The sequence below is a fragment of the Bufo bufo genome, chromosome 4 (genome assembly GCF_905171765.1).
Source record: "Bufo bufo chromosome 4, aBufBuf1.1, whole genome shotgun sequence".
Classification (NCBI taxonomy): domain Eukaryota; kingdom Metazoa; phylum Chordata; class Amphibia; order Anura; family Bufonidae; genus Bufo; species Bufo bufo.
In genome coordinates this window covers 452513773-452537506 of record NC_053392.1, presented here as the reverse complement: position 1 = coordinate 452537506, position 23734 = coordinate 452513773, and the positions used below count along the sequence as shown (strand labels likewise).

The window sequence follows — 23734 nt, the reverse complement described above, 5'->3', positions numbered from 1 at the left end:
AATATAATGTGTTATATGGCTGGTGGTTCGTTATTTTAAAAGTCACCAACCTGCCAGCGCTGATCATTGGCTGGCAGGCTGGTGACCTACTCCTTGTGCGCCTTTTGCCGTCCCGCACTGCGCATGTGCGGGTCGCATATGCACGTCGTCTCGCAAGATGACACGTATATGCGTCCAGGAGGAATAACCCGGCCGTCCGCAGGACGCATCCCTGCGTTAGGCGGTCGGGAGGTGGTTAAGGACCCAGGGCGTACCGGTACGTCCTAAGTTTAAAATTACATTGCGGCGGGGGTTAATCGGAACAGGATGTCCGCTGAAATCCTGCCGCAAACCGCAGGTCAATTCAGACCTGCGGTTTGCGGTCTTACCTTATCCGGCGGGCGGCGGTGCCATCGGGTCCCCATTCGGCTGTAGGGGGGACTTGATGGCATGGAAGGCAGCGCGATGCCTTCCTTAGGCATCTGCGCTGCCTTCCGGTGACGAGCCTGTGAGATCCAGCCCCCTGGATCTCACAGGCCGGAAGCTGTATGAGTAATACACACAGTATTACTCATACAGCCAATGCATTCCAATACAGAAGTATTGGAATGCATTGTAAAAGGGATTAGACCCCCAAAAGTTGAAGTCCCAAAGTGGGACAAAAAATAAAGTAAAAATAAAGTTTTCCCCCCAAAAATTAAAAGTTTTAAGTAAAAATAAACAAAAACGTTATTTTCCCCAAATAAAGTTAAAAAAAAAACGGGGGAAAAAAAAGTAGACATATTAGGTATCGCCGCGTCCGTATCGACCGTCTCATGTGATATAAACATATCACATGACCTAACCGCTCAGATGAACACAGTAAAAAATAAAAATAAATACTGTGCTAAATGAACCATTTTTTTGTAACCTTACATCACAAAAAGTACAATAGCAAGCGATCAAAAAGGCGTTTGCCCACCAAAATAGTACCAATCTAACCGTCACCTCATCCCGCAAAAAATGAGCCTCTACCTAAGACAGTCGCCCAAAAAATAAAAAAACTATGGCTCAGAATATGGAGACACTAAAACATTTTTGTGTAAAACTTACATAAATAAAAAAAAGTATACATATTAGGTATCGGCCGGCTCTATAAAAATATCACATGACCTAACCCCTCAGATGAACACCATAAAAAATAAAAACTGTGCTAAATAAACAATTCTTTTTCACCTTCCATCACAAAAAGTGTAATAGCAAGCGATCAAAAAGTCACACGCACCCTAAAATAGTGCCAATAAAACCGTCATCTTATCCCGCAAAAATCATACCCTACCCAAGGTAATCGCCCAAAAACTGAAAAACTATGGAAACACAAACACTTTTTGTTTAAAAAAAGAAATTATTGTGTAAAGCTTAAATAAAAAAATAAAAAAAGTATACATATTAGGTATCGCCGCATCTGTGACAACCTGGTCTATAAAAATATCACATGATCTAACCTGTCAGATGAATGTTGTAAATAAGAAAAAATAAAAACGGTGCCAAAACAGCTATTTCTTGTTACCTTGCCTCACAAAAAGTGTAATCTAGAGCAACCAAAAATCATGTACCGTAAACTAGTACCAACAATACTGCCACCCTATCCCGTAGTTTCTAAAATGGGGTCACTTTTTTGGAGTTTCTACTCTAGGGGTGCATCAGGGGGGCTTCAAATGGGACATGGTGTCAAAAAAACCAGTCCAGCAAAACCTGCCTTCCAAAAACCGTATGGCATTCCTTTCCTTCTGCGCCCTGCCGTGTGCCCGTGCAGCGGTTTACGACCACATATGGGGTGTTTCTGTAAACTACAGAATCAGGGCCATAAATATTGAGTTTGGTTTGGCTGTTAACCCTTGCTTTGTAACTGGAAAAAAGTTATTAAAATGGAAAATCTGCCAAAAAAGTGTAATTTTGAAATTGTATCTCTATTTGCCATTAATTCTTGTCGAACACCTAAAGGGTTAACGACTTTTGTAAAATCAGTTTTGAATACCTTGAGGGGTGTAGTTTCTTAGATGGGGTCACTTTTATGGAGTTTCTACTCTAGGGGTGCATCAGGGGGGCTTCAAATGGGACATGGTGTCAAAAAAACCTGCCTTCCAAAAACCGTATGGCATTCCTTTCCTTCTGCGCCCCCTGCCGTGTGCCCGTACAGCGGTTTACAACCACATATGGGGTGTTTCTGTAAACTGCAGAATCAGGGCCATAAATTATTGAGTTTGGTTTGGCGATTTGGTATTGTATTGATCTGGTTCTGACTTTCTGGCGTGTTGGTTTTCTTGTTTGCCTCTGGCATTTTTGTACTTCATTGTCCAACTGGCATTTGACCCTTTACCATACAACCCACTCTTTGTGTTTGTTTGTTGTTCCCTGTTTGTGTGTCATCCTCACACTTATTCCAGCTTAGGGGTTGAAATGAATGTGGTGATAATGTTGGCTGTTTTGTTTGGTTTGGACGTTTTATACATTTATTTGTATATATACAGTATCTCACAAAAGTCAGTACACCCCTCCCATTTTTGTAAATATTTAATTATATCTTTTCATTTTTATAAACGCATGAACGGGACAGCGATGGAGCGGAAATTCGCCCCCCAGTTTCGCCAATTTGTTTGTGTTATTGGCAAAAGAAACACAGATCCAGTTTTGATAGGTACAAGTATGGAAAAGTTTATCATATGAAGGAGATTTATATATGATGGTATATTCATCTAGGAAGGTACTATTGAAGGTTTGCAGTTTTTGTAATATATAAACAACAATGAATGGAACGTCAGGTTCACTGAAATAATTAGCCAAGAAACCTTGAGTTTTTTGGACTTAGAAATATACATAGAGAATGGAAAAATAGAGACTAGGAATTATTATGTACCACTAACATGAAGAAAGGGTCAGGAAGGTGAAAAATAGCAGGGTCCTGAAGAGGTTAAAAACACATTGCATTATCACAAAAAGTAAAGTTTGTAGCATGTTTGGAAGAAATGCCTCAAAATGAAGGGGGTTGTGCTGGGGTTTTTTTTATTGATGATCTATCCTTGGGAGTGGTCATCAATATCAGTTCCGTGAGGATCAGACACCCGGCACCCCTGCTGATCAGCTGCTTCCTCTTCATTACACTGCCTGTCTTCTCTGAAGTGATTGGAATTTCAAGTACTCCATTCACTTTAATGGAGTGAGTACTCGAGTAGTGTAATGAAGAGGAAGCAATGCTCTCATGGACCGCCACCTCCTCTTCAAACAGCTGATCGGATATTGATGACCTATCCTGAGAATAGTTTATTAATATAAAACCATTGCATAACCCCTTTAAGCTTCAACGGGGGAAAATTGTGAATTTTTCAAAATTTTCTTTTTGGATTTTATTTTTATATTTTTTATCAATTTTATCAGGTAAAACATATTGATTAAAATTTACCACTGACATCAAGACAGGAAGGTGAAAATGGTAGGGTCCAGAAGTGATTACTAGGGCTGCAATGATTAATCGAAGTTATCGATAATATTCGATAACTGGCTTCGTTCTCGACGTATCTTGTTATCGAATAATCGGCCGATTCGTTGCTATGCGGGAGGAGCAGGCGGTCAGGCGCTATGCCTGCGGGTTCTTGAACTTTGACTCAGCGCCTCTTTATTACCTTACAATGAAGCTCCAGTAACAGGCAGAGCGGGCGGCGACGTAACGTCACTCACTCACGTGACGCGCCTGCTCCATCTGCTTCATTCATAAAATGGGGGGAGCAGGTGCGTCACGTGAGTGACGTTACGCCGCCGCCCACTCTGCCTGTTACCGGAGCTTCATTGTAAGGTAATAAAGATGCGCTGAGTAAAAGTTACTGCCAGAATAGTCCACTGCTGTGAGCGGCGGTCCGGGGCTGTTATGGGGAGGGGGATCTGTGCACTGCTATGTGGAGGAGAATCTGTGGATATCACTGTTATGCGGGAGATCTGTGGATGACACATATAGCATAAGATGCTATATAGTGTCATCCATAGACCCCCCCCCATATCAGTGTCATCCACAGACCCCCCCCCCCCATATCAGTGCCACCCACAGATCCCCCTCCCCATAACGGTGCCACCCACAGATCCCACTCCCCATAACTGTGCCACCCACAGATCCCACTCCCCATAACGGTGCCACCCACAGATCCCACTCCCCATAACTGTGCCACCCACAGATCCCACTCCCCATAACGGTGCCACCCACAGATCCCACTCCCCATAACGGTGCCATCCACAATTTGTTTTAATATCGCCTTTGAACATAATTTTTCAAGTAAAATCATATAAACCTCTTTTTTTTGTCATTTTGGTGTTTTTTCCCTATTAATCGATGAAATTATCGACAACTAATCGATTATTCAAATACTCGTTAGCTGCAGCCCTAGATTAAACATTCATGGTTTAATCACAAAAAGCAATGTCTCGTTGGGAAGAAGCGTCCAAAAATTAAGCCTTAATGGGGGCCTGTTCCTTTTTAGAAACACCTATGGTTTATTTGTCAAGAGAAACAGTGGTTTGATCTGAACAAGCCTTGAAAAATAAACCTATTTTTGACATCAGTAACAGTACAGTGTGGATGTGGAAAGGGTAAGGTAAGGTTTGTGGTGGTAATAATGGCGTGTGGCAGCACAGCATGGGCAGTAGATGTGTGTGGTGGTGTAGGGGTAGAAATAGTAGTAGTAGAGGCAGCTAGATAGGGCTGATAGTAGTGGCAGTAGAAAGAGTAGCAGCTGTGGTGACAGCAGCAGCCATACTGTACAGAACAGTGTCCTGATGGGTAGGGGTGAGTTGCTAGTAGCCGTTAGGAGCGGGTGCTGTTTTGCTTCATTTGTCCGAAGCGAATCTGCAAAACTTTGTATTTGTTTGGCAGCTCAATTTTTGAGGAATTATTTGTTTAGGATCGATTCACTTATCTCCAGTTTGTTTGCATTTATACACTAAAATCATTTTTTAAACATTTCTTTGTACTTGTATATTTTAGCATTTGCTGCAAGTCACATTTGCAGATATCATGGCAACAATACTGGAGAGTCTGATGAATGCAATCAACTACTCAAACATCTCGTTATGAAGATAAAGTCAACAGGTCCTATTACAGTAGCTGAATATATGAAAGAGGTTTTAACAAATCCTATAAAGGTATGTGTTCTTATTTGTCTCTTAGTTTTTGCAAATGTTTAGTTAGTTTAGTATTAAAATCTTTATTATTTGCATACCTGGAGGATGGTTTGCAGGCGAGTAACAATGCATCAGCAGTCAAATACACATCTAGATTGCTTCATTTTGTGAAGCCAGTAATGTTTTATGAAGCTTTACATTTAGGAGATAATAAGAGTATACAAATTCTAGGTAATTTTACCTCCGTTAGACATGTAACTTTACTGCATATTTACATTAATTCTGGTGGGTTTATGTTTTTTGTTGCATTAAAAAAAATGCATAATCAAAAAACGCATGTGTTTTTATATCAATTATGATTTTCATATGTGAAACAGGTTAAAGGGATTATGTCGCCACTGTCTTGGTCTGTTATGGAGTCCAGATTCCTTATGATAGTCCATAAATGTAGTCACAGATTCCCCTTTAATTCAGTGTATTTCACTTGTAAAAGAAATTGTCAATAAAAAAAAAAAAAACCTTTTGCAGTAAAAACGTATGCATGTACAATAAAACTGTAATATAGGTACAGTCCTAAAATACAGTGGGGGAATATATTATTTACTGTCATGCGAAGTCTCTTGCAGCATTTTTACACAACAAAACTGGCTTAGAAGATTTGACAAATATCTCCTAGGATATGTAGCGCCATGACCCCTTCAAACAACTGATCAGCAGGGGTGCGAGGAGTCAGACCTGTTCCAATCTGATGGTGATGGCTTATCCTGTGGATTCCACTGCACAACCTCTTTAAATGACTATAGAAATTTTGAAAATATCACTTGGTTGTTTAAACCTTTTTATTTTATTTTTTAATTTTTTATTGCAAGAATATAAACAGAGTTGTAGTTCTGGAGATTCATGATTACAAAATAATTTACCCAAGATGGGCAAATTATTTCCACATTTTCTGAAAATGTTGTTCAATCCAACAATAATTTACCTACAATTTCTATAGTACTGTCACGGCTGAGGATGGGGAAAACCCTCAGCCGTGCAGTATCAGCAGATGTAGTGGTCGCTGCTCGACCAGGACAACAGGATTAGGGAGCAGGTGACCTCCTAATTGCATCCCGAACCTGACCCTGACTCTGACTTCTAGCTACATGAGCCGACCTTGATGGTAGGAGGGCTCATGCTCCGGAACCTTGAAGTCCCTGCTAGCCCTCAAGATGGCCCTAAACTAGGAGCTGGGTAGACAGCCCGTTACTCCTGGACACGGAGGAACAGGAGTCTAAAGTGGCCAAGCAACACAGACAGGGGGAACATAAACAGACACATGGCAGTGACAGGTAAGTGAGCTTAGTACCACACTTACCTGCCACAGACACACAACCTGGAACCCAAGTGCTGCTGTCCACAAACACCAAAGACAGAGCACACAACACACATCACAGGAAACCATATGCTGCAATAAGAAAAGACCAAACATCTACCAAACACCATACATGAAGTAAACACTCATCTTCATAAACATAGTGAATAACAACTTATGACCACAAGGGTGGCCCACACTGGCAGATGGAAATGTGACCAGGAGAGTTCCTCCAGCTTACAACAAGGCTGGAGTACCCCCCAGACATCAGGTCTAAACTGAGGCTTTATAGCCCATGCAGCCACACCCACAAACGGACACACCCAGTGCACACACACACACACACTAGGAAGGAAGTTAACCCTTCCAAGCCAGGGAAGGGAAAAAACACACTTAAAGGAGAAGTGTCCAAAACACGAGACACACTGTGGCTGTTGCCGCAGGCAACGACATGGGTGGCACTCATGTCCTGGGAGTCAGCCCGAAGGCCGGGACACTGCCACCACATGTACACGACTAAACGTTGCCACGGACAACCACAGTGAGGGGAACATGTAAGTGCACACCACACACAACACAGAGTGCACACAAACATACCAAAGTGCATACAAACACGCACACAACTCCAAGGGAACCGCACACAAAGCTGTTGTCCGCGGCAACCGCACTTGAGGCTAACAACATAATGCCTCAAGCTGCGGTTGAAACTACAATCCAAACCGCGGGCAACTGTATGCGGCTCCCAAGGAGTCACGGCCAGAACCGTGGCCGTGACAAGTACCTTTAGAACAGGTGTGCACAACCTGCGGCCTGTGATGCTATTCTTTGTAGCCATGCAGCATGTTGAAGAGGAGCATCATACAGTTTTAGGCCCAGCAAGTACACATAGTGCACAGTGTAGTCATCTCAGTGATACCCCATTTATAAGGAGAATATGGCCCCTTGATACTTGAGTATTTTGAGTTTAATAGTTGGCAGACTATGAATGTCTTTCTCCCCAAGGGAAAGACTGGGGACCCCCTGGAAACTGTACCTATATACTGTTCATATGCCATACAGATTATAAAAGCTAAGCGTTATTGCAGCCATTGGGGTTGGTTCAGTGTGGCCCTCCAACTGTAAAATGTTGTGCACCCCTGCTGTGTTCTTGTATGTGATCTACAGCTGTATACATTTTACATTAAAAAAGAAATCATTATCTATGTATGCTAAATACAAAAATGCAATATGTGATTTGTATCCACATTTGTTCCTAATGTTATCCAGGGCTACTATATGCATCATGACATGCTGGGGGAGCACGGAGATTTTGTTACATCACCTGAAATAAGCCAAGTATTTGGAGAGGTATTTATGTTCAATGCTCCTGTATTTTTTATTATTTTCTGTAACTCCTATTCCCACCCTGACATAATAATGCATCTAGGGCCAGAGCCATTTCCAGCACTGTGTGGGCACAGCCACTGTGGCCTTCTGATCAGTGCAATGATAAAATGTATTTGTATCTATGCAGCACAATCCAATGTAGTCCAGCACATGGCTTAAAACATAATATTTCCATTTCATTCACCATGACGGCCACAATGAGATTGACCCTTGACCTCGATAGGGGCAGGAACACACAGAGAGAGAATTTAAATTGCCCCCATCCACTCCCTCCCATCAGTGTTTCCTGTCCCTATGGGGTCAGTGTGCAAGGGGGGGAAGAAGATTGATTATTTATTTTATTTTATTTACTTTCTTTACTTGTTTTACACCCCTGTGATAGAGCGTATAAACTCTCTTCTATTTCTTACCCTATCCTGGTTAATCAGGGGATCTCCTCTGTCATCCCGTGGCAGTAGCTAAGGCTGGGCAGCTGGAATATCCATATGCTTTCCCATGTTGATCGGGAGCCTGCGCTGCATGGCAAACTTGCGGCCTTCCTTTCCTCGACAGGAGGAAGCAGGCCAGTAACACTGGAGGCCACTCACCATATTGCAGACGAGACGTGACCCCGCAAACATACCCAGGAGTGTGGGGCCGCGTTACTTAACTTCAAATCAGGTTAGGTGTGGAAACATGGGAGTCAGGTGCCGTGCGCACACCAGGAAGTGTGCTACTGTGCCTGCCGATGACGACAGACACCTTTCTGTTTAAAGGGGAGCGGGTCTTCCATGGGAAAACTGCTGATATGTGGTCTGTATTCACAAACATGTCAGCATCGGAAACTCCTGTGACCCATATGGACGACAGCTCAGATCCATCCTTTGCTACACCCTCTGTGAGTTTCCCCTGTAGGAAAGAAAAATAGCATATTGTTTTTTAAATTTGCTTATTATGTACCTGATATTTGGTTGCTTTCTCGGTTTCTAATAGGGAGTAAAGGAGACTAGATCGAAATCTAATGTGGTCATTTATCAAACTGGTGTAAAGTAGAACTGACGTTGTTGCCCATGAATGGTGGAATCTGATTGGTTGCTATGGGCAACTAAACAATTTCTACTTGACACCAGTTTGATAAATGACTCCATAGAAACATAGAATGTGTCGGCAGATAAGAACCATTTGGCCCATCTAGTCTGCCCAATATACTGAATACTATGAATAGCCCCTGGCCCTATCTTATATGAAGGATGGCCTTATGCCTATTCCATGCATGCTTAAACTCCTCCACTGTATTTGCAGCTAACACTTCTGCAGGAAGGCTACTCCATGCATCCACTACTCTCTCAGTAAAGTAATACTTCCTGATATTACTTTTAAACCTTTGCCCCTCTAATTTAAAAATATGTCTTCTTGTAACAGTTTTTCTTCTTTTGAATATTCTCTCCCCTTTTACCTTGTTGATTCCCTTTGTGTATTTAAAAGTTTCTATCATATCCCCTCTGTCTCGTCTTTCTTCCAAGCTATACATGTTAAGGTCCTTTAATCTTTCCTGGTAAGTTTTATCCTGCAATCCATGTACCAGTTTAGTAGCTCTTCTCTGAACTCTCTCCAAAGTATCAATATCCTTCTGGACATATGGTCTCCAGTACTGCGGACAATACTCCAAAAGAGGTCTCACTAGTGCTCTGTAGAGCGGCATGAGCACCTCCCTCTTTCTACTGTTAATGCCTCTCCTTATACACCCAAGCATTCTGCTAGCATTTCCTGCTGCTCTATGACATTGTCTGCCTACCTTTAAGTCTTCTGAAATAATGACCCCTAAATCCCTTTCCTCAGATACTGAGGTTAGGACTGTATCACTGATTTCATATTCTGCTCTTGGGTTTTTACACCCCAGGTGCATTATCTTGCACTTATCAACATTACATTTTAGTTGCCAGATTTTTGACCATTCCTCTAGTTTTCCTAAATCCTTTTACATTCGGTGTATCCCTCCAGGAGCATCAACCCTGTTACAAATCTTTGTGTCATCAGCAGAAAGACACACCTTACCATCGAGGCCTTCTGCAATTTCGCTGATAAAGATATTAAACAATATGGGTCCCAGAACAGATCCCTGAGGTACCCCACTGGTAACAAGACCATGGTCTGAATATACTCCATTGACTACAACCCTCTGTTGTCTGTCCCTCAGCCACTGCCTAATCCATTCAACAATATGGGAGTCCACGTACAGCCTTATTCTACATAATTAACCACCTCCGGACCGCCTAACGCAGATTCGCGTTCCGGAGGTGGCAGCGCTGCGCACAGTCACGCATATACGCGTCATCTCGCGAGACGCGAGATTTCGCTCCAAGCCGGCCCGCGCATGCGCATCGCGGGCCGGCAAAAGTTAAAGAACAAGTTAGTCACCAGCCTGCCAGCAACGATCATTGGCTGGCAGGCTGGCGATTTTTAAAAAATCCAATCACAAGCCATATAACAGATCATATTAGTAAATATGATCTGTTATATGGCTTGTCTGCTCCTGTGCTGGTCCTTTTCGTCGGTTGGATCCAGCACAGGAGCAGACTTCACAGTGAGTAGCACCAACACTACACCTTAGCCCCAGATCACCCCCCTGCACCCCAATTAACCCTTTGATCACCCCTTTGATCGCCCCTGTCAATCACCAGTGAAAGGAAAAAAAGTGATCAGTGTAAACTGTCACTTTTTTTTTTTCACTAGTATTGGCTGTTAGGTTTTAGGGATAGTTTAGGCCCCTTGGTTAGGTAGTTAGCGTCAGTTAGCGCCCACCCCACCGCACCGCAGTCACTTTTATTCGCTGAATAGCGTATCGCTAATCAGCATTTGTACTTTTATAGTATCTGTAAGTGATCAAAACTGATCACGGTCAGATCTATAATAGTATTAGTGTCACTTTAGTTCGCCCTCCACCCAAAACGCAGTGTTTGCCCGATCAGGCCTGATCGGTCGCCCACACGTGCGTTCACCCACGCCCGCCCCACCGCAGTGACAAAAAATATATATTTTTTGATCACTGCACATTCATTTTACACGCACTGCGGCGATAAAAAAATCAGTTTTGATATTTTTTATCAACCGCAGCGGCCTCCGGTACTTCGCTAGCCTCCCCTTTGTAAGACAGGTTTGCTTTTTTTCTTGGGTAGTCTCAGGGAATACCCCTAAATTTAGTAGTCCAAAATGTCAAACAGGGGGTATTCTTCTGAAGAGGCCTACAGGATTCTGACCCAGTCGGATGAGGAGTGGGAACCCTCATCTGATGAATCTAGCGGGTCAGAATATGAACCTGTGGAAAGCAGTGGCTCTCTGACCCAAAGTTCGGACGAGGAGGTGGAGGTCCCTGGCAGCACCAGGCGTACCCGGCCCCATGTCGCTAGACCACAGGTTATGCAGGATCCGCTTCAAGAGCAGCAGAGTGGGGCTGTCGCTGCCGGATCACGTGGTGAGGCATACACCAGCAGCGCAGCCCTCCCTGGACCTAGTACCAGCACTGCCGTACAACATGGTGACGTGGCGAGCACCAGAAGGGCAGTTGAAGCTGGTACGGTGGCACGTGCACTAGTTACCCCGTCGCAGCCACCGCAAAGACAGGCCCGTAGAGCCCCTAGAATCCCTGAGGTGCTGGCAAACCCTGATTGGCAGTCACCAACTTCAGCCGCACCTGTAGTTCCCCCTTTCACCGCCCAGTCTGGAGTTCGGGTTGAGACGGCTCAAATCGGTTCGGCCCTGGGATTTTTTGAGCTGTTCTTGACTGCGGAGCTCTTGGACTTAGTCGTGGCAGAGACCAACCAGTATGCCACACAATTTATATCCGCCAACCCGGGAAGCTTTTATGCCCAGCCTTTCCGGTGGAAACCAGTCCAAGTTTCCGAAATTAAAATTTTTTTGGGCCTTCTCCTCAACATGGGCCTGACAAAAAAGCATGAATTGCGGTCATATTGGTCAACGCACCCGATTCATCACATGCCCATGTTCTCTGCTGCTATGTCCAGGGCACGATTTGAGGCCATCCTCCGTTTCCTGCATTTTAGCGACAACACCACCTCCCGTCCCAGAGGCCACCCAGCTTTTGACCGGCTCCACAAAATTCGGCCCCTCATAGACCATTTCAACCAGAAATTTGCAGATTTGTATACCCCCGAGCAAAACATCTGCGTAGACGAGTCCCTAATACATTTTACCGGGCGCCTTGGCTTCAAACAGTACATCCCAAGCAAGCGTGCCCGGTATGGGGTCAAATTGTATAAGCTCTGTGAAAGGGCCACAGGCTATACCCACAAATTTCGTGTCTATGAGGGAAAAGATCAGACCCTGGAGCCGGTCGGTTGCCCTGACTACCTGGGGAGCAGTGGGAAGACAGTCTGGGACTTGGTGTCACCCTTATTCGGCAAGGGGTACCATCTTTATGTGGACAATTTTTACACAAGTGTGGCCCTCTTTAGGCATTTGTTTCTAGAACGGATTTGCGCCTGTGGCACCGCGCGAACTAGTCGCGTGGGCTTCCCCCAACGGCTTGTAACCACCCGTCTTGCAAGGGGGCAGAGGGCTGCCTTGTGTAACGAAGAACTGCTCGCGGTGAAATGGAGAGACAAGCGTGACGTTTACATGCTCTCCTCCATTCACGCAGACACGACAATCCAAATTGAGCGAGCAACCCGTGTCATTGAAAAGCCCCTCTGTGTCCACGACTATAATGCGCTCATGGGAGGGGTGGACTTCAATGACCAGATGTTGTCTCCGTATTTAGTTTCCCGCAGAACCAGACGCTGGTATAAGAAGGTGTCTGTATATTTAATTCAATTGGCGCTGTACAATAGTTTTGTTCTCTACAGTAAGGCTGGGAGAACACGATCTTTCCTCAAATTCCAGGAAGAGATCATCGAGAACCTCCTTTACCCAGGAGGTTCCGTGGCCCCATCCCCCAGTGTAGTTAGCCGTCTACACGAGCGACATTTCCCCAGTGTCGTTCCTGGTACCTCAACCCAACCGTCACCCCGAAAAAGATGTCGTGTCTGTAGCAGGAGTGGAATAAGGCGTGACACCCGCTATTTCTGTCCTGACTGTGCTGACCACCCTGCCCTATGCTATGGAGAGTGTTTCCGGAAGTACCACACACAGGTACACCTAGCATAGGGATTGCATCTCACAGGACAGGCACACAGGGCTATTAGGGCCCTTTTACTCTCAGCTGCTGCAAACCTCTCCTTTCACCTGGGATAAAGTGCATAACGTACTTCGCCACATCTTTGGGCGATTTGCGCTTTGCACATTGTCCCATGGGGAAGGAGAGGTTTGTTCTATAAAGGTAAAAAAAACTAAACAAAAAAAAAAATTACCGGTAAGTAAAAAAGTTAAAAAAGTTTAAAAAAGTTAATATGTTCTGTTCTAAAGTTAATAAAGTTATTGCTTTGCGGCCTGGTTTTTTCTTTTTTGTTTTGTTTTTTTTACCTTCCAGGTGGACCAACCGATCGACCAGCTGCAGCACTGATGTGCATTCGGACAGAAGCATTGTGCTGCTGTCAGATTACACGCAAGTCGGTGTATGCGGCGCTGCAAGACGAGATTTCTCCTCTGCAGTAAAAGATATGTTTGCCGAGGCATATGAGCTGAGGAGGTGGCGGTGTTCATATACTTTGGCAAACACTTTGTATATATAAAAAAAAAAATCCCGGCAATGATTTATTCATCCACATCGATTGATGTGAATGGAGAAATCTGGTTTGCCAGGGCATACGAGCTGAAGTGGGTATGGATGTTGGGCGGAGCTCCTATGTCCTGGCAGACGCCTTTCCCCTCCTTTTTCTTTTTTTGGCAGAGATTTTTTCATCCACATTGATCGATGCGAATGAAGAAATCTGTGCCGTTCATTTTTTTCTTTCAGCCCAGAGGCTGAACGGAAAAAAAAAATCTCATTACCCGTATGCTCAATATAAGGAGAATAGCAGAAACTCCTAATGCTGGGCATACATGTAATGATTGCGGAGACCCTCAAATGCCAGGGCAGTACAAACACCCCACAAATAACACCATTTTGGAAAGAAGACACCCCAAGGTATTTGCTGAGGGGCATATTGAGTCCATGAAAGATTGAAATTTTTGTCCCAAGTTAGCGGAAAGGGAGACTTTGTGAGAACAAAATCCAAAAAATCAATTTCCGCTAACTTGTGCCAAAATTTTTTTTTTTCAATGAACTCGCCATGCCCCTCATTGAATACCTTGGGGTGTCTTCTTTCCAAAATGGGGTCACATGTGGGGTATTTATACTGCCCTGGCATTTTAGGGGCCCCAAAGCGTGAGAAGAAGTCTGGTATCCAAATGTCTAAAAATGCCCTCCTAAAAGGAATTTGGGCCCCTTTGCCCACCTAGGCTGCAAAAAAGTGTCACACATGTGGTATCTCCGTATTCAGCAGAAGTTGGGGAATATGTTTTGGGGTGTCATTTTACATATACCCATGCTGGGTGAGATAAATATCTTGGTCAAATGCCAACTTTGTATAAAAAAAATGGGAAAAGTTGTCTTTTGCCAAGATATTTCTCTCACCCAGCATGGGTATATGTAAAATGACACCCCAAAACACATTCCTTACCTTCTTCTGAGTACAGAGATACCAGATGTGTGACACTTTTTTGCAGCCTAGCTGGGCAAAGGGGCCCACATTCCAAAGAGCACCTTTCAGATTTCACAGGTCATTTACCTACTTACCAGACATTAGGGCCCCTGGAAAATGCCAGGGCAGTATAACTGCCCCACAAGTGACCCCATTTTGGAAAGAAGACACCCCAAGGTATTCCGTGAGGGGCATGGCAAGTTCCTAGAATTTTTTATTTTTTGTCACAAGTTAGTGGAAAATGATGATTTTTTTTTTTATTTTTTTTTCATACAAAGTCTCCTATTCCACTAACTTGTGACAAAAAAAAAAAATTTCCATGAACTCACTATGCCCATCAGCGAATACCTTGGGGTCTCTTCTTTCCAAAATGGGGTCACTTGTGGGGTAGTTATACTGCCCTGGCATTCTAGGGGCCCAAATGTGTGGTAAGGAGTTTGAAATCAAATTCAGTAAAAAATGACCTGTGAAATCCAAAAGGTGCTCTTTGGAATATGGGCCCCTTTGCCCACCTAGGCTGCAAAAAAGTGTCACACATCTGGTATCTCCGTACTCAGGAGAAGGTGGGGAATGTGTTTTGGGGTGTCATTTTATATATACCCATGCTGGGTGAGAGAAATATCTTGGCAAAAGACAACTTTTCCCATTTTTTTATACAAAGTTGTCATTTGACCAAGATATTTATCTCACCCAGCATGGGTATATGTAAAAAGACACCCCAAAACACATTCCTCAACTTCTCCTGAGTACGGCAATACCACATGTGTGACACTTTTTTGCAGCCTAGGTGGGCAAAGGGGCCCATATTCCAAAGAGCACCTTTCGGATTTCACTCGTCATTTTTTACAGAATTTGATTTCAAACTCCTTACCACACATTTGGGCCCCTAGAATGCCAGGGCAGTATAACTACCCCACAAGTGACCCCATTTTGGAAAGAAGAGACCCCAAGGTATTCGCTGATGGGCATAGTGAGTTCATGGAAGTTTTTATTTTTTGTCACAAGTTAGTGGAATATGAGACTTTGTATGAAAAAAAAAAAAAAAAAAAAATCATCATTTTCCACTAACTTGTGACAAAAAATAAAAAATTCTAGGAACTCGCCATGCCCCTCACGGAATAGCTTGGGGTGTCTTCTTTCCAAAATGGGGTCACTTGTGGGGTAGTTATACTGCCCTGGCATTCTAGGGGCCCAAATGTGTGGTAAGGAGTTAGAAATCAAATTCTGTAAAAAATGATGAGTGAAATCCGAAAGGTGCTCTTTGGAATATGGGCCCCTTTGCCCACCTAGGCTGCAAAAAAGTGTCACACATCTGGTATCTCCGTACTCAGGAGAAGGTGGGGAATGTGTTTTGGGGTGTCATTTTATATATACCCATGCTGGGTGAGAGAAATATCTTGGCAAAAGACAACTTTTCCCATTTTTTTATACAAAGTTGTCATTTGACCAAGATATTTATCTCACCCAGCATGGGTATATGTAAAAAGACACCCCAAAACACATTCCTCAACTTCTCCTGAGTACGGGGATACCAGATGTGTGACACTTTTTTGCAGCCTAGGTGGGCAAAGGGGCCCATATTCCAAAGAGCACCTTTCGGATTTCACTCGTCATTTTTTTACTGAATTTGATTTCAAACTCTTTACCACACATTTGGGCCCCTAGAATGCCAGGGCAGTATAACTACCCCACAAGTGACCCCATTTTGGAAAGAAGAGACCCCAAGGTATTCGCTGATGGGCATAGTGAGTTCATGGAAGTTTTTATTTTTTGTCACAAGTTAGTGGAATATGAGACTTTGTATGAAAAAAAAAAAAAAAAAAAAATCATCATTTTCCACTAACTTGTGACAAAAAATAAAAAATTCTAGGAACTCGCCATGCCCCTCACGGAATAGCTTGGGGTGTCTTCTTTCCAAAATGGGGTCACTTGTGGGGTAGTTATACTGCCCTGGCATTCTAGGGGCCCAAATGTGTGGTAAGGAGTTAGAAATCAAATTCTGTAAAAAATGATGAGTGAAATCCGAAAGGTGCTCTTTGGAATATGGGCCCCTTTGCCCACCTAGGCTGCAAAAAAGTGTCACACATCTGGTATCTCCGTACTCAGGAGAAGGTGGGGAATGTGTTTTGGGGTGTCATTTTATATATACCCATGCTGGGTGAGAGAAATATCTTGGCAAAAGACAACTTTTCCCATTTTTTTATACAAAGTTGTCATTTGACCAAGATATTTATCTCACCCAGCATGGGTATATGTAAAAAGACACCCCAAAACACATTCCTCAACTTCTCCTGAGTACGGGGATACCAGATGTGTGACACTTTTTTGCAGCCTAGGTGGGCAAAGGGGCCCATATTCCAAAGAGCACCTTTCGGATTTCACTCGTCATTTTTTACTGAATTTGATTTCAAACTCTTTACCACACATTTGGGCCCCTAGAATGCCAGGGCAGTATAACTACCCCACAAGTGACCCCATTTTGGAAAGAAGAGACCCCAAGGTATTCGCTGATGGGCATAGTGAGTTCATAGAACTTTTTATTTTTTGTCACAAGTTAGTGGAATATGAGACTTTGTAAGAAAAAAAAAAAATAATAAAAAATCATCATTTTCCGCTAACTTGTGACAAAAAATAAAAAGTTCTATGAACTCACTATGCCCATCAGCGAATACCTTAGGGTGTGTACTTTCAGAAATGGGGTCATTTGTGGGGTGTTTGTACTGTCTGGGCATTGTAGAACCTCAGGAAACATGACAGGTGCTCAGAAAGTCAGAGCTGCTTCAAAAAGCGGAAATTCACATTTTTGTACCATAGTTTGTAAACGCTATAACTTTTACCCAAACCATTTTTTTTTTACCCAAACATTTTTTTTTTATCAAAGACATGTAGAACTATAAATTTAGAGCAAAATTTCTATATGGATGTCGTTTTTTTTGCAAAATTTTACAACTGAAAGTGAAAAATGTCATTTTTTTGCAAAAAAATCGTTAAATTTCGATTAATAACAAAAAAAGTAAAAATGTCAGCAGCAATGAAATACCACCAAATGAAAGCTCTATTAGTGAGAAGAAAAGGAGGTAAAATTCATTTGGGTGGTAAGTTGCATGACCGAGCAATAAACGGTGAAAGTAGTGTAGGTCAGAAGTGTAAAAAGTGGCCTGGTCTTTCAGGGTGTTTAAGCACTGGGGGCTGAGGTGGTTAAAAAACTAATCTTTATTTCATGATGGAATAACCTTTGGATGGAAATATATTTTCCTCAAAAAGCATTTTATATTAAAAAAAATCTGATTTTTTTTTTGATTATTATTATTTTTTATCCACCCTGTCTCACAGCCTCTCCCGGAAGGCAGCCACAATGTCTAAGGAAGGCATCGTGCTGCCTTCCCTGCCATGGGGTCCCCGTCAGAGCAGCGCGGGGACCCCGGCACCAGTGAGGACCACGGCCGTGCAAGGGTTAATGCGCCAGCATTGGTGATTTCACAGATGCTGGCGCATACAGCAGGGGTCCGGCTATCAGTGACTGCCAGACCCCTGCCGCTGATCAGGCGAGCGCAGCTCCGGCACCCGCCCAATCAGGGCGCCTTTCCTGTACTGCGCTGGGATTTCTGTCCCGCATTTCTGCTCCGTACATGTATGGCGCTGGTATCCTATGGGTTAACAAATATGAAAAATATATTGTATACATTAAACAAATCCCTCTAACGGATACTCTTCTTTTTTTTTTTTTTTCTGTGCAAAGATTACCATATATTTTGACCTGTGACGTTGTTCCCTACAATTCTATATACCGTATACTATGATTGAGATACACTTGGTGTCAGTATACAGGGCTAGTCTAGTATTATATTTATTATATTCAAAATAACACACACCAACCACAGTATTATGTAGAGATTATTATGTACTTGTAAAAGTCCCATTACATGTTACAAATGTACATAATACAATTCAGACACATTTGGTGTCAGTATATACCGCAATGACATTTAAAATACTTATAGATTATTGATTGTCTGCTGATCATTTTTTGGATGAGGATTTGAAGCAGACCTGCCTACAGAAATGGATTGGAAAGGAATTAAAAATATACAGTAAAGGACGGATTTATGCTTCTGGCTTTGGATGAAAATCGTCTGTGTTTAGCCCTGGTATGTTAGCATTTAGCATTATAGCTTCTCACAAATTTCCCATCATCTAAGTGTCCAGGCCTCATATTTACGGCCTTTATCAAGGTTCCAGTCTCCATGCCCTGTCTCTTTATTGGGCTACTGTCACACTGGCGTTTTGGTTTCCGTTTGTGAGATCCGTTCAGCCTTAGCAGTTTGTTTGCTCTGACTATTCACCATTGTATCCAGCTGTTCTTTGATTAGTCCCTGATTATGTTAAATACAGCCCCTCCTCTATTGTTCACACCTAGAAGTGTAAATGTAAGGCTTTAGTTCTTTTGAGACATTGGTCTTCATCCAAAAAGCAAACTTTCTAAGTGCACTAAATCAAATTATACCAGAATTCTTATCTCTCCCTCCATCTGGCCTCCTGCTCATATCTGTTCTTTAACATAAAACCTTCCTCTCTAGAGGAAATTGTAAGAATGATAGAGACAGAAAAACCTGGGAATGTAAAATGAGCCACTGTTTCACACATAATATGATTAGATACGCAGCTCAGCAGGCAGTATCACACATAATATGATTAGATACGCAGCTGAGCAGACAGTATCACACATGATATGATTAGATACACAGCTAAGCAGGTAGTATCACACATGATATTTGGATTCTGTATTTAGTGTTCCTTTATTCTCATGTGTTTGACTTTCGCACATTTAATATTCTCAATAGATCACAACAAATCTAGCTAGCTAAATATCTCATATTTGAGGCCAACTTCTCTGCAGCTTAAGCAATAAGCTAAATGTGAAGAACTCACCGCCCAGTGGTTGCAGCTTTTTAGAGTTTAGTTACAGTCTCGCGATATAATGTTGTTTTTCTGTCAGGAGAAAACTGACACCACTTCCAGTTTGGAGATCAGGTAAGAGAGGACGCATCTGTACTCACTGAATTTTCTCCCTCAAATTGAAAAGGTCTTGGGGAATCTAGAAAGAGTGATGCACCTTCCATTATCTACTTTAGGGAGATATCACCACCTAAAAATAAGCGCCCCAAAACTGTTTTACTTTCTGCAGACGATCCCCCAACTCATTAAACACTCAGATATGAAAGCAATGTAAACGGCCAAGGATATCTTTAGACACTCTCCAATTACTTAAAAAAAACATGTAAGTGTTAACTTTCCTGACTTCACAACATACAATTCGGCAAGTCTGATGAGACATTGCATAGATTGGCTAAAAGGTCAAAGCCGAGATACGAACTATGACTTGGGAACTGATGTTTTCCATCCCTGGAACCTACTTTGTTACATACCAAATTCCTTAGATGCAGAGATTCCTTCCACTGTCAGACGCAGTCTTTTATTTAAAGATACATACTGTACTTGGAAGAGAATCAGACTTTTTTTTTGGCCTATCTTTCCAGTGCTCCAAATATATTGACCCCATGACTTTGGGTATATACAATATTGGGAAGACACTGGGGTGGCAGGGAACCCAGACACTGGCTAACCTGCGGAGGAAGGCAGGTATTAAACTTTCCAGGAATTTCGGTTAAGGATTGGGATAAAATAAGCCTTTTTCTTGTCGTACTATAGAATTGTAGGTCTGCTTAAAAACAAGTTATGCGATTGTTCAGAATTACCCTTTCCTCCTTTATATAGAGACATTAGATGTCTTCTATTCAAAAAGAAGATAGCATCCGTCTTCCATAATTGGAAGAAAGACATGCCAGAGACAGAACTACTAGCAGATGTTCTAGGGGGATGGGATATGGTGTGATCCTCTAGTATGGAGGGAAACACAGTTCCGCATAATGCGCAGGTCAGTCTATGGTTACTATTGTAACGGATCTCCTGGCACCCCGACTGGGTACCTCCGTTGATGGATGCTCCTAGTGCTTCCTGAGGCCTCCAAGCACTCCGCTTGACACCGTAACCACCACAGGAACCAGGAACAGCTCTTACAAGAGCTAGGGGTTATAGCCAGGGGAGTATACAGCGTATAGAAATCCCCACACACATGAGACGAGGCTCTATGTTGAAGGCCAAAACAGGAACTCACTTTATTGAAGACCAACTCAATATATATACAGTTCACAAAGTCTAACAACATAACGCAATCAACCATGAACAACATGTAAACAGACATCTCCCTCTCCCCACTCCATAATGAATAAATAGGGAGAGAGGAGACACATGTGATGGGATTATGTCCTGAGTGTATCATAGGGTGATGTACTCATCTAGGAGTCGGCTGCTCCTAGAGTTAGCTATCTTAATCCCATCACTAACACAATCAGTGGGAGTCTCAGTGCAGAGTTAACCCCTTTTTGTGTTGCTCAATTCACACCCTGCACCTTTAATGGGCAATAGGAAATATGCGTCATATAAATTCCACACATAAATCAGGGTTCATAGTTCCTTGTAACCCCAAAAGGGCTGAGGGGGTCTCCATAGTTCTGGGTCCATAGTCCGTAGGAATGAGGCTGGCCCTCATGCTTCTCCAACAGCCCCAGTGACTATTTAGTCCGTCAAAACTATGTCAGGAAGGAACAATCCCAATAAACTGTCCAGTTGCCCTAAGTGGCAGTCAGAGAATACGAACCTCTACCATGGTCTTTGGACTTGCTAGAAAGTTCAAACATTCTGAGGTGAGATATGGCAAATACTGTTTGATAAGCTGCATATGTTGATTCCAGATACTCCAAAACTAGCTATTTTTCATAGTATCTCGGGACACCAACATATTCTGATGATAGTACATTTGATGCTTCTGGCTCGAAAGAGATTCTTATTAGCATAATGGCTACATCCAGACTGCCCTACGCCTTTTGAAATAATCACGCAGCTGAAACTATGCTTATTTCAGGAACTAGTAGAAGTAGAACGATGAAAGACACAAATGACTACAGCATTCTTTAAAAAAATGGCAGACCTCTATTGAGGCCTTTCTAACAGATGAAGAAATTCACATGGTAGTGTCACCTTTTCGCATGTCAATATGGTACTATACAGGGCAATTATCTAACAGACCCTTCTAGACAGGGAGGGAGTAAGCTTTTGAGCGCGTCTATAAATAATCCACCTCTAGATAATTATTCAAACTTGAGGAGGACTAACCTGAAGGCAGTATTATCAGACACAGCTAAAATCAGTTGAGAAACCTGTGATGGTTATGAGATGGGTGAAAATAATGGAGTGAATACCGTGTATTTACTTTACACTGTAACCAATTGTGTTATGGATGCATTGTATGTACACATGTGGTTTACTCTGTACAAATTAATAAGACTGGCCGGCCGACGGACTGAGTGCGCAAGGCGCAGGATCTCGGCGAAACAAGAAGTAAGTAGATGGGCGGTCAGAGGGAAAGAATGGGCGGGAGGGAAGCGAGAATAAGGCTGAGCTAGCTGGGCACCTACGAGGGTAACGCCGCCCCTGGGCACTTGCGAGCCCTCATTTGCATATGCTACTAAGTTGTTTTTTGCCGGTTTTATAAGTCCAGGATTGCTCATAAAGGTAACGTTTTTATTAACTGTAAGGCTGCTAGAAAGCTATGGGAAGGGTTAAAAAGGTGAAACTTTGATGACAGACCTTCTTTAAGAAAAATGTCTTTATTTACGACGGATCACGGTACATTTTTCAATAACTCAGGGTAGACACGCTTGTGCGTAATTACAGCAACGTATACATAATTTTTTCATGCGCTTTGTTACAAAGGAGCGCACAACACTGTAATTCTTTCTAAAATCACTCGTAAATATTTTTAATACATTTTCAAAAGACATTCCTTTAGTGATACAATGTAAGATATAGATGCAGTAATGTCCGCAGACCGAACTAGCAACGTCCTGTATTTGTCTGTTTTGATATCTTATAGTCTTAGAATTTTTAGCAAAAAATTTCATAAATTTGCCATGAAATATTTCATACTCCTTTAAATATGCGTCGAGCGTGAAAGTTAGTTTGGATAATGCAGGTAATTTCGTAATTATTCATTTTATTGAAAATCATATAAAACTTCCCTTCTATTGTTTATTTCCATAATATTTTCATGAATGGATGTCACGGCTGTATGTGAGCAACAAGAGCATACACAGTAAATAGAGCTACTGACCGGACCCAAACTAGGGAGGATAAAGGGTGACCCCTGTCAGACCCTCAAAGCTCTCCCTATGCTGCTAAGCACATGCCCGGATCCAAATGGTGGAACGAGGCATGCCCGCGTACCTAAGACTGATGACCACTGTTACCCCTACAATAGTGGAAGGGGCACGGCCACCGGTGCCCTGCTCAGTATATGGACGGAACCGGGGTCGCCTCGGATCCAGTCAGAAAACAAACAGAAACACTACAATGTCTGCACACTTAGCTGAAGGAGCTGCAGCAGCAGTGAAGACAGATCCAAAGACAGCTGGCAATATCCGGACTACTTGCTGCAGCAGAACACAGTTCCAGTGAAATGATAGCACACAAGTGAAGATACTCAAGCAAGAGATACAACTCAAATGAGAAATATAATCCGCACCCTACAAAGGAGGAGGGGTGATTTAAAGGCAGAGAAATCAAACACAGGAGGAACAGCTGGGAGGAAGGAAACAGAAAGTAAAGACCTCATCACAGGGGCGGAGAAACAGAGCAGAGAGAACTCCTCCAAGCTCTAGTAGTGACATCATCACAGGGGTGGAGAAACAGAGCTGTGAGAACGTCTCAAAGCTCTGGTAGTGACAGTACCCCACCCTCTACGGGTGGACTCCGGACACCCAGGACCCACCTTCTCAGGATGAGCCCTATGAAATGCCCTGATGAGGCGAGTGGCTTTAATGTCCGACACCGGAACCCACATCCTCTCCTCAGGACCATAACCCTTCCAATGAACGAGGTACTGAAGAGAACCGCGGACAATGCGAGAGTCCACAATTCTGGAAACCTCAAACTCCAGATTGCCATCAACCAAAATCGGAGGAGGAGACAAAGAGGAGGGTACCGTGGGCTGGACATATGGTTTTAAGAGAGATCTGTGAAATACATTATGTATCTTCCAAACCCGTGGAAGATCAAGACAGAAGGCAACAGGATTGATGACTGACAAGATTTTATAAGGCCCAATAAACTTGGGACCCAATTTCCAGGAGGGAAC

At 43.0% G+C, this 23734-nt stretch overlaps 1 protein-coding gene across 2 annotated transcripts in view; it reads left to right on the top strand.

Annotated features, from left to right (window-relative positions):
• Nucleotides 1-23734, top strand: part of NDUFAF7 (NADH:ubiquinone oxidoreductase complex assembly factor 7) — a 205408-nt gene that overhangs the window by 26493 nt on the left and 155181 nt on the right. Inside the window, exons 2-4 of one of the 2 annotated variants that reach the window (XM_040429430.1) lie at nucleotides 2571-2656; nucleotides 4988-5145; nucleotides 7745-7825. In XM_040429430.1, the coding sequence (XP_040285364.1) occupies nucleotides 2578-2656; nucleotides 4988-5145; nucleotides 7745-7825 (318 nt within the window). In that variant the 5' untranslated portion in view covers nucleotides 2571-2577. The remainder of the gene's footprint in view (nucleotides 1-2570; nucleotides 2657-4987; nucleotides 5146-7744; nucleotides 7826-23734) is intronic. The other variant, XM_040429431.1, reaches the window with a different exon arrangement.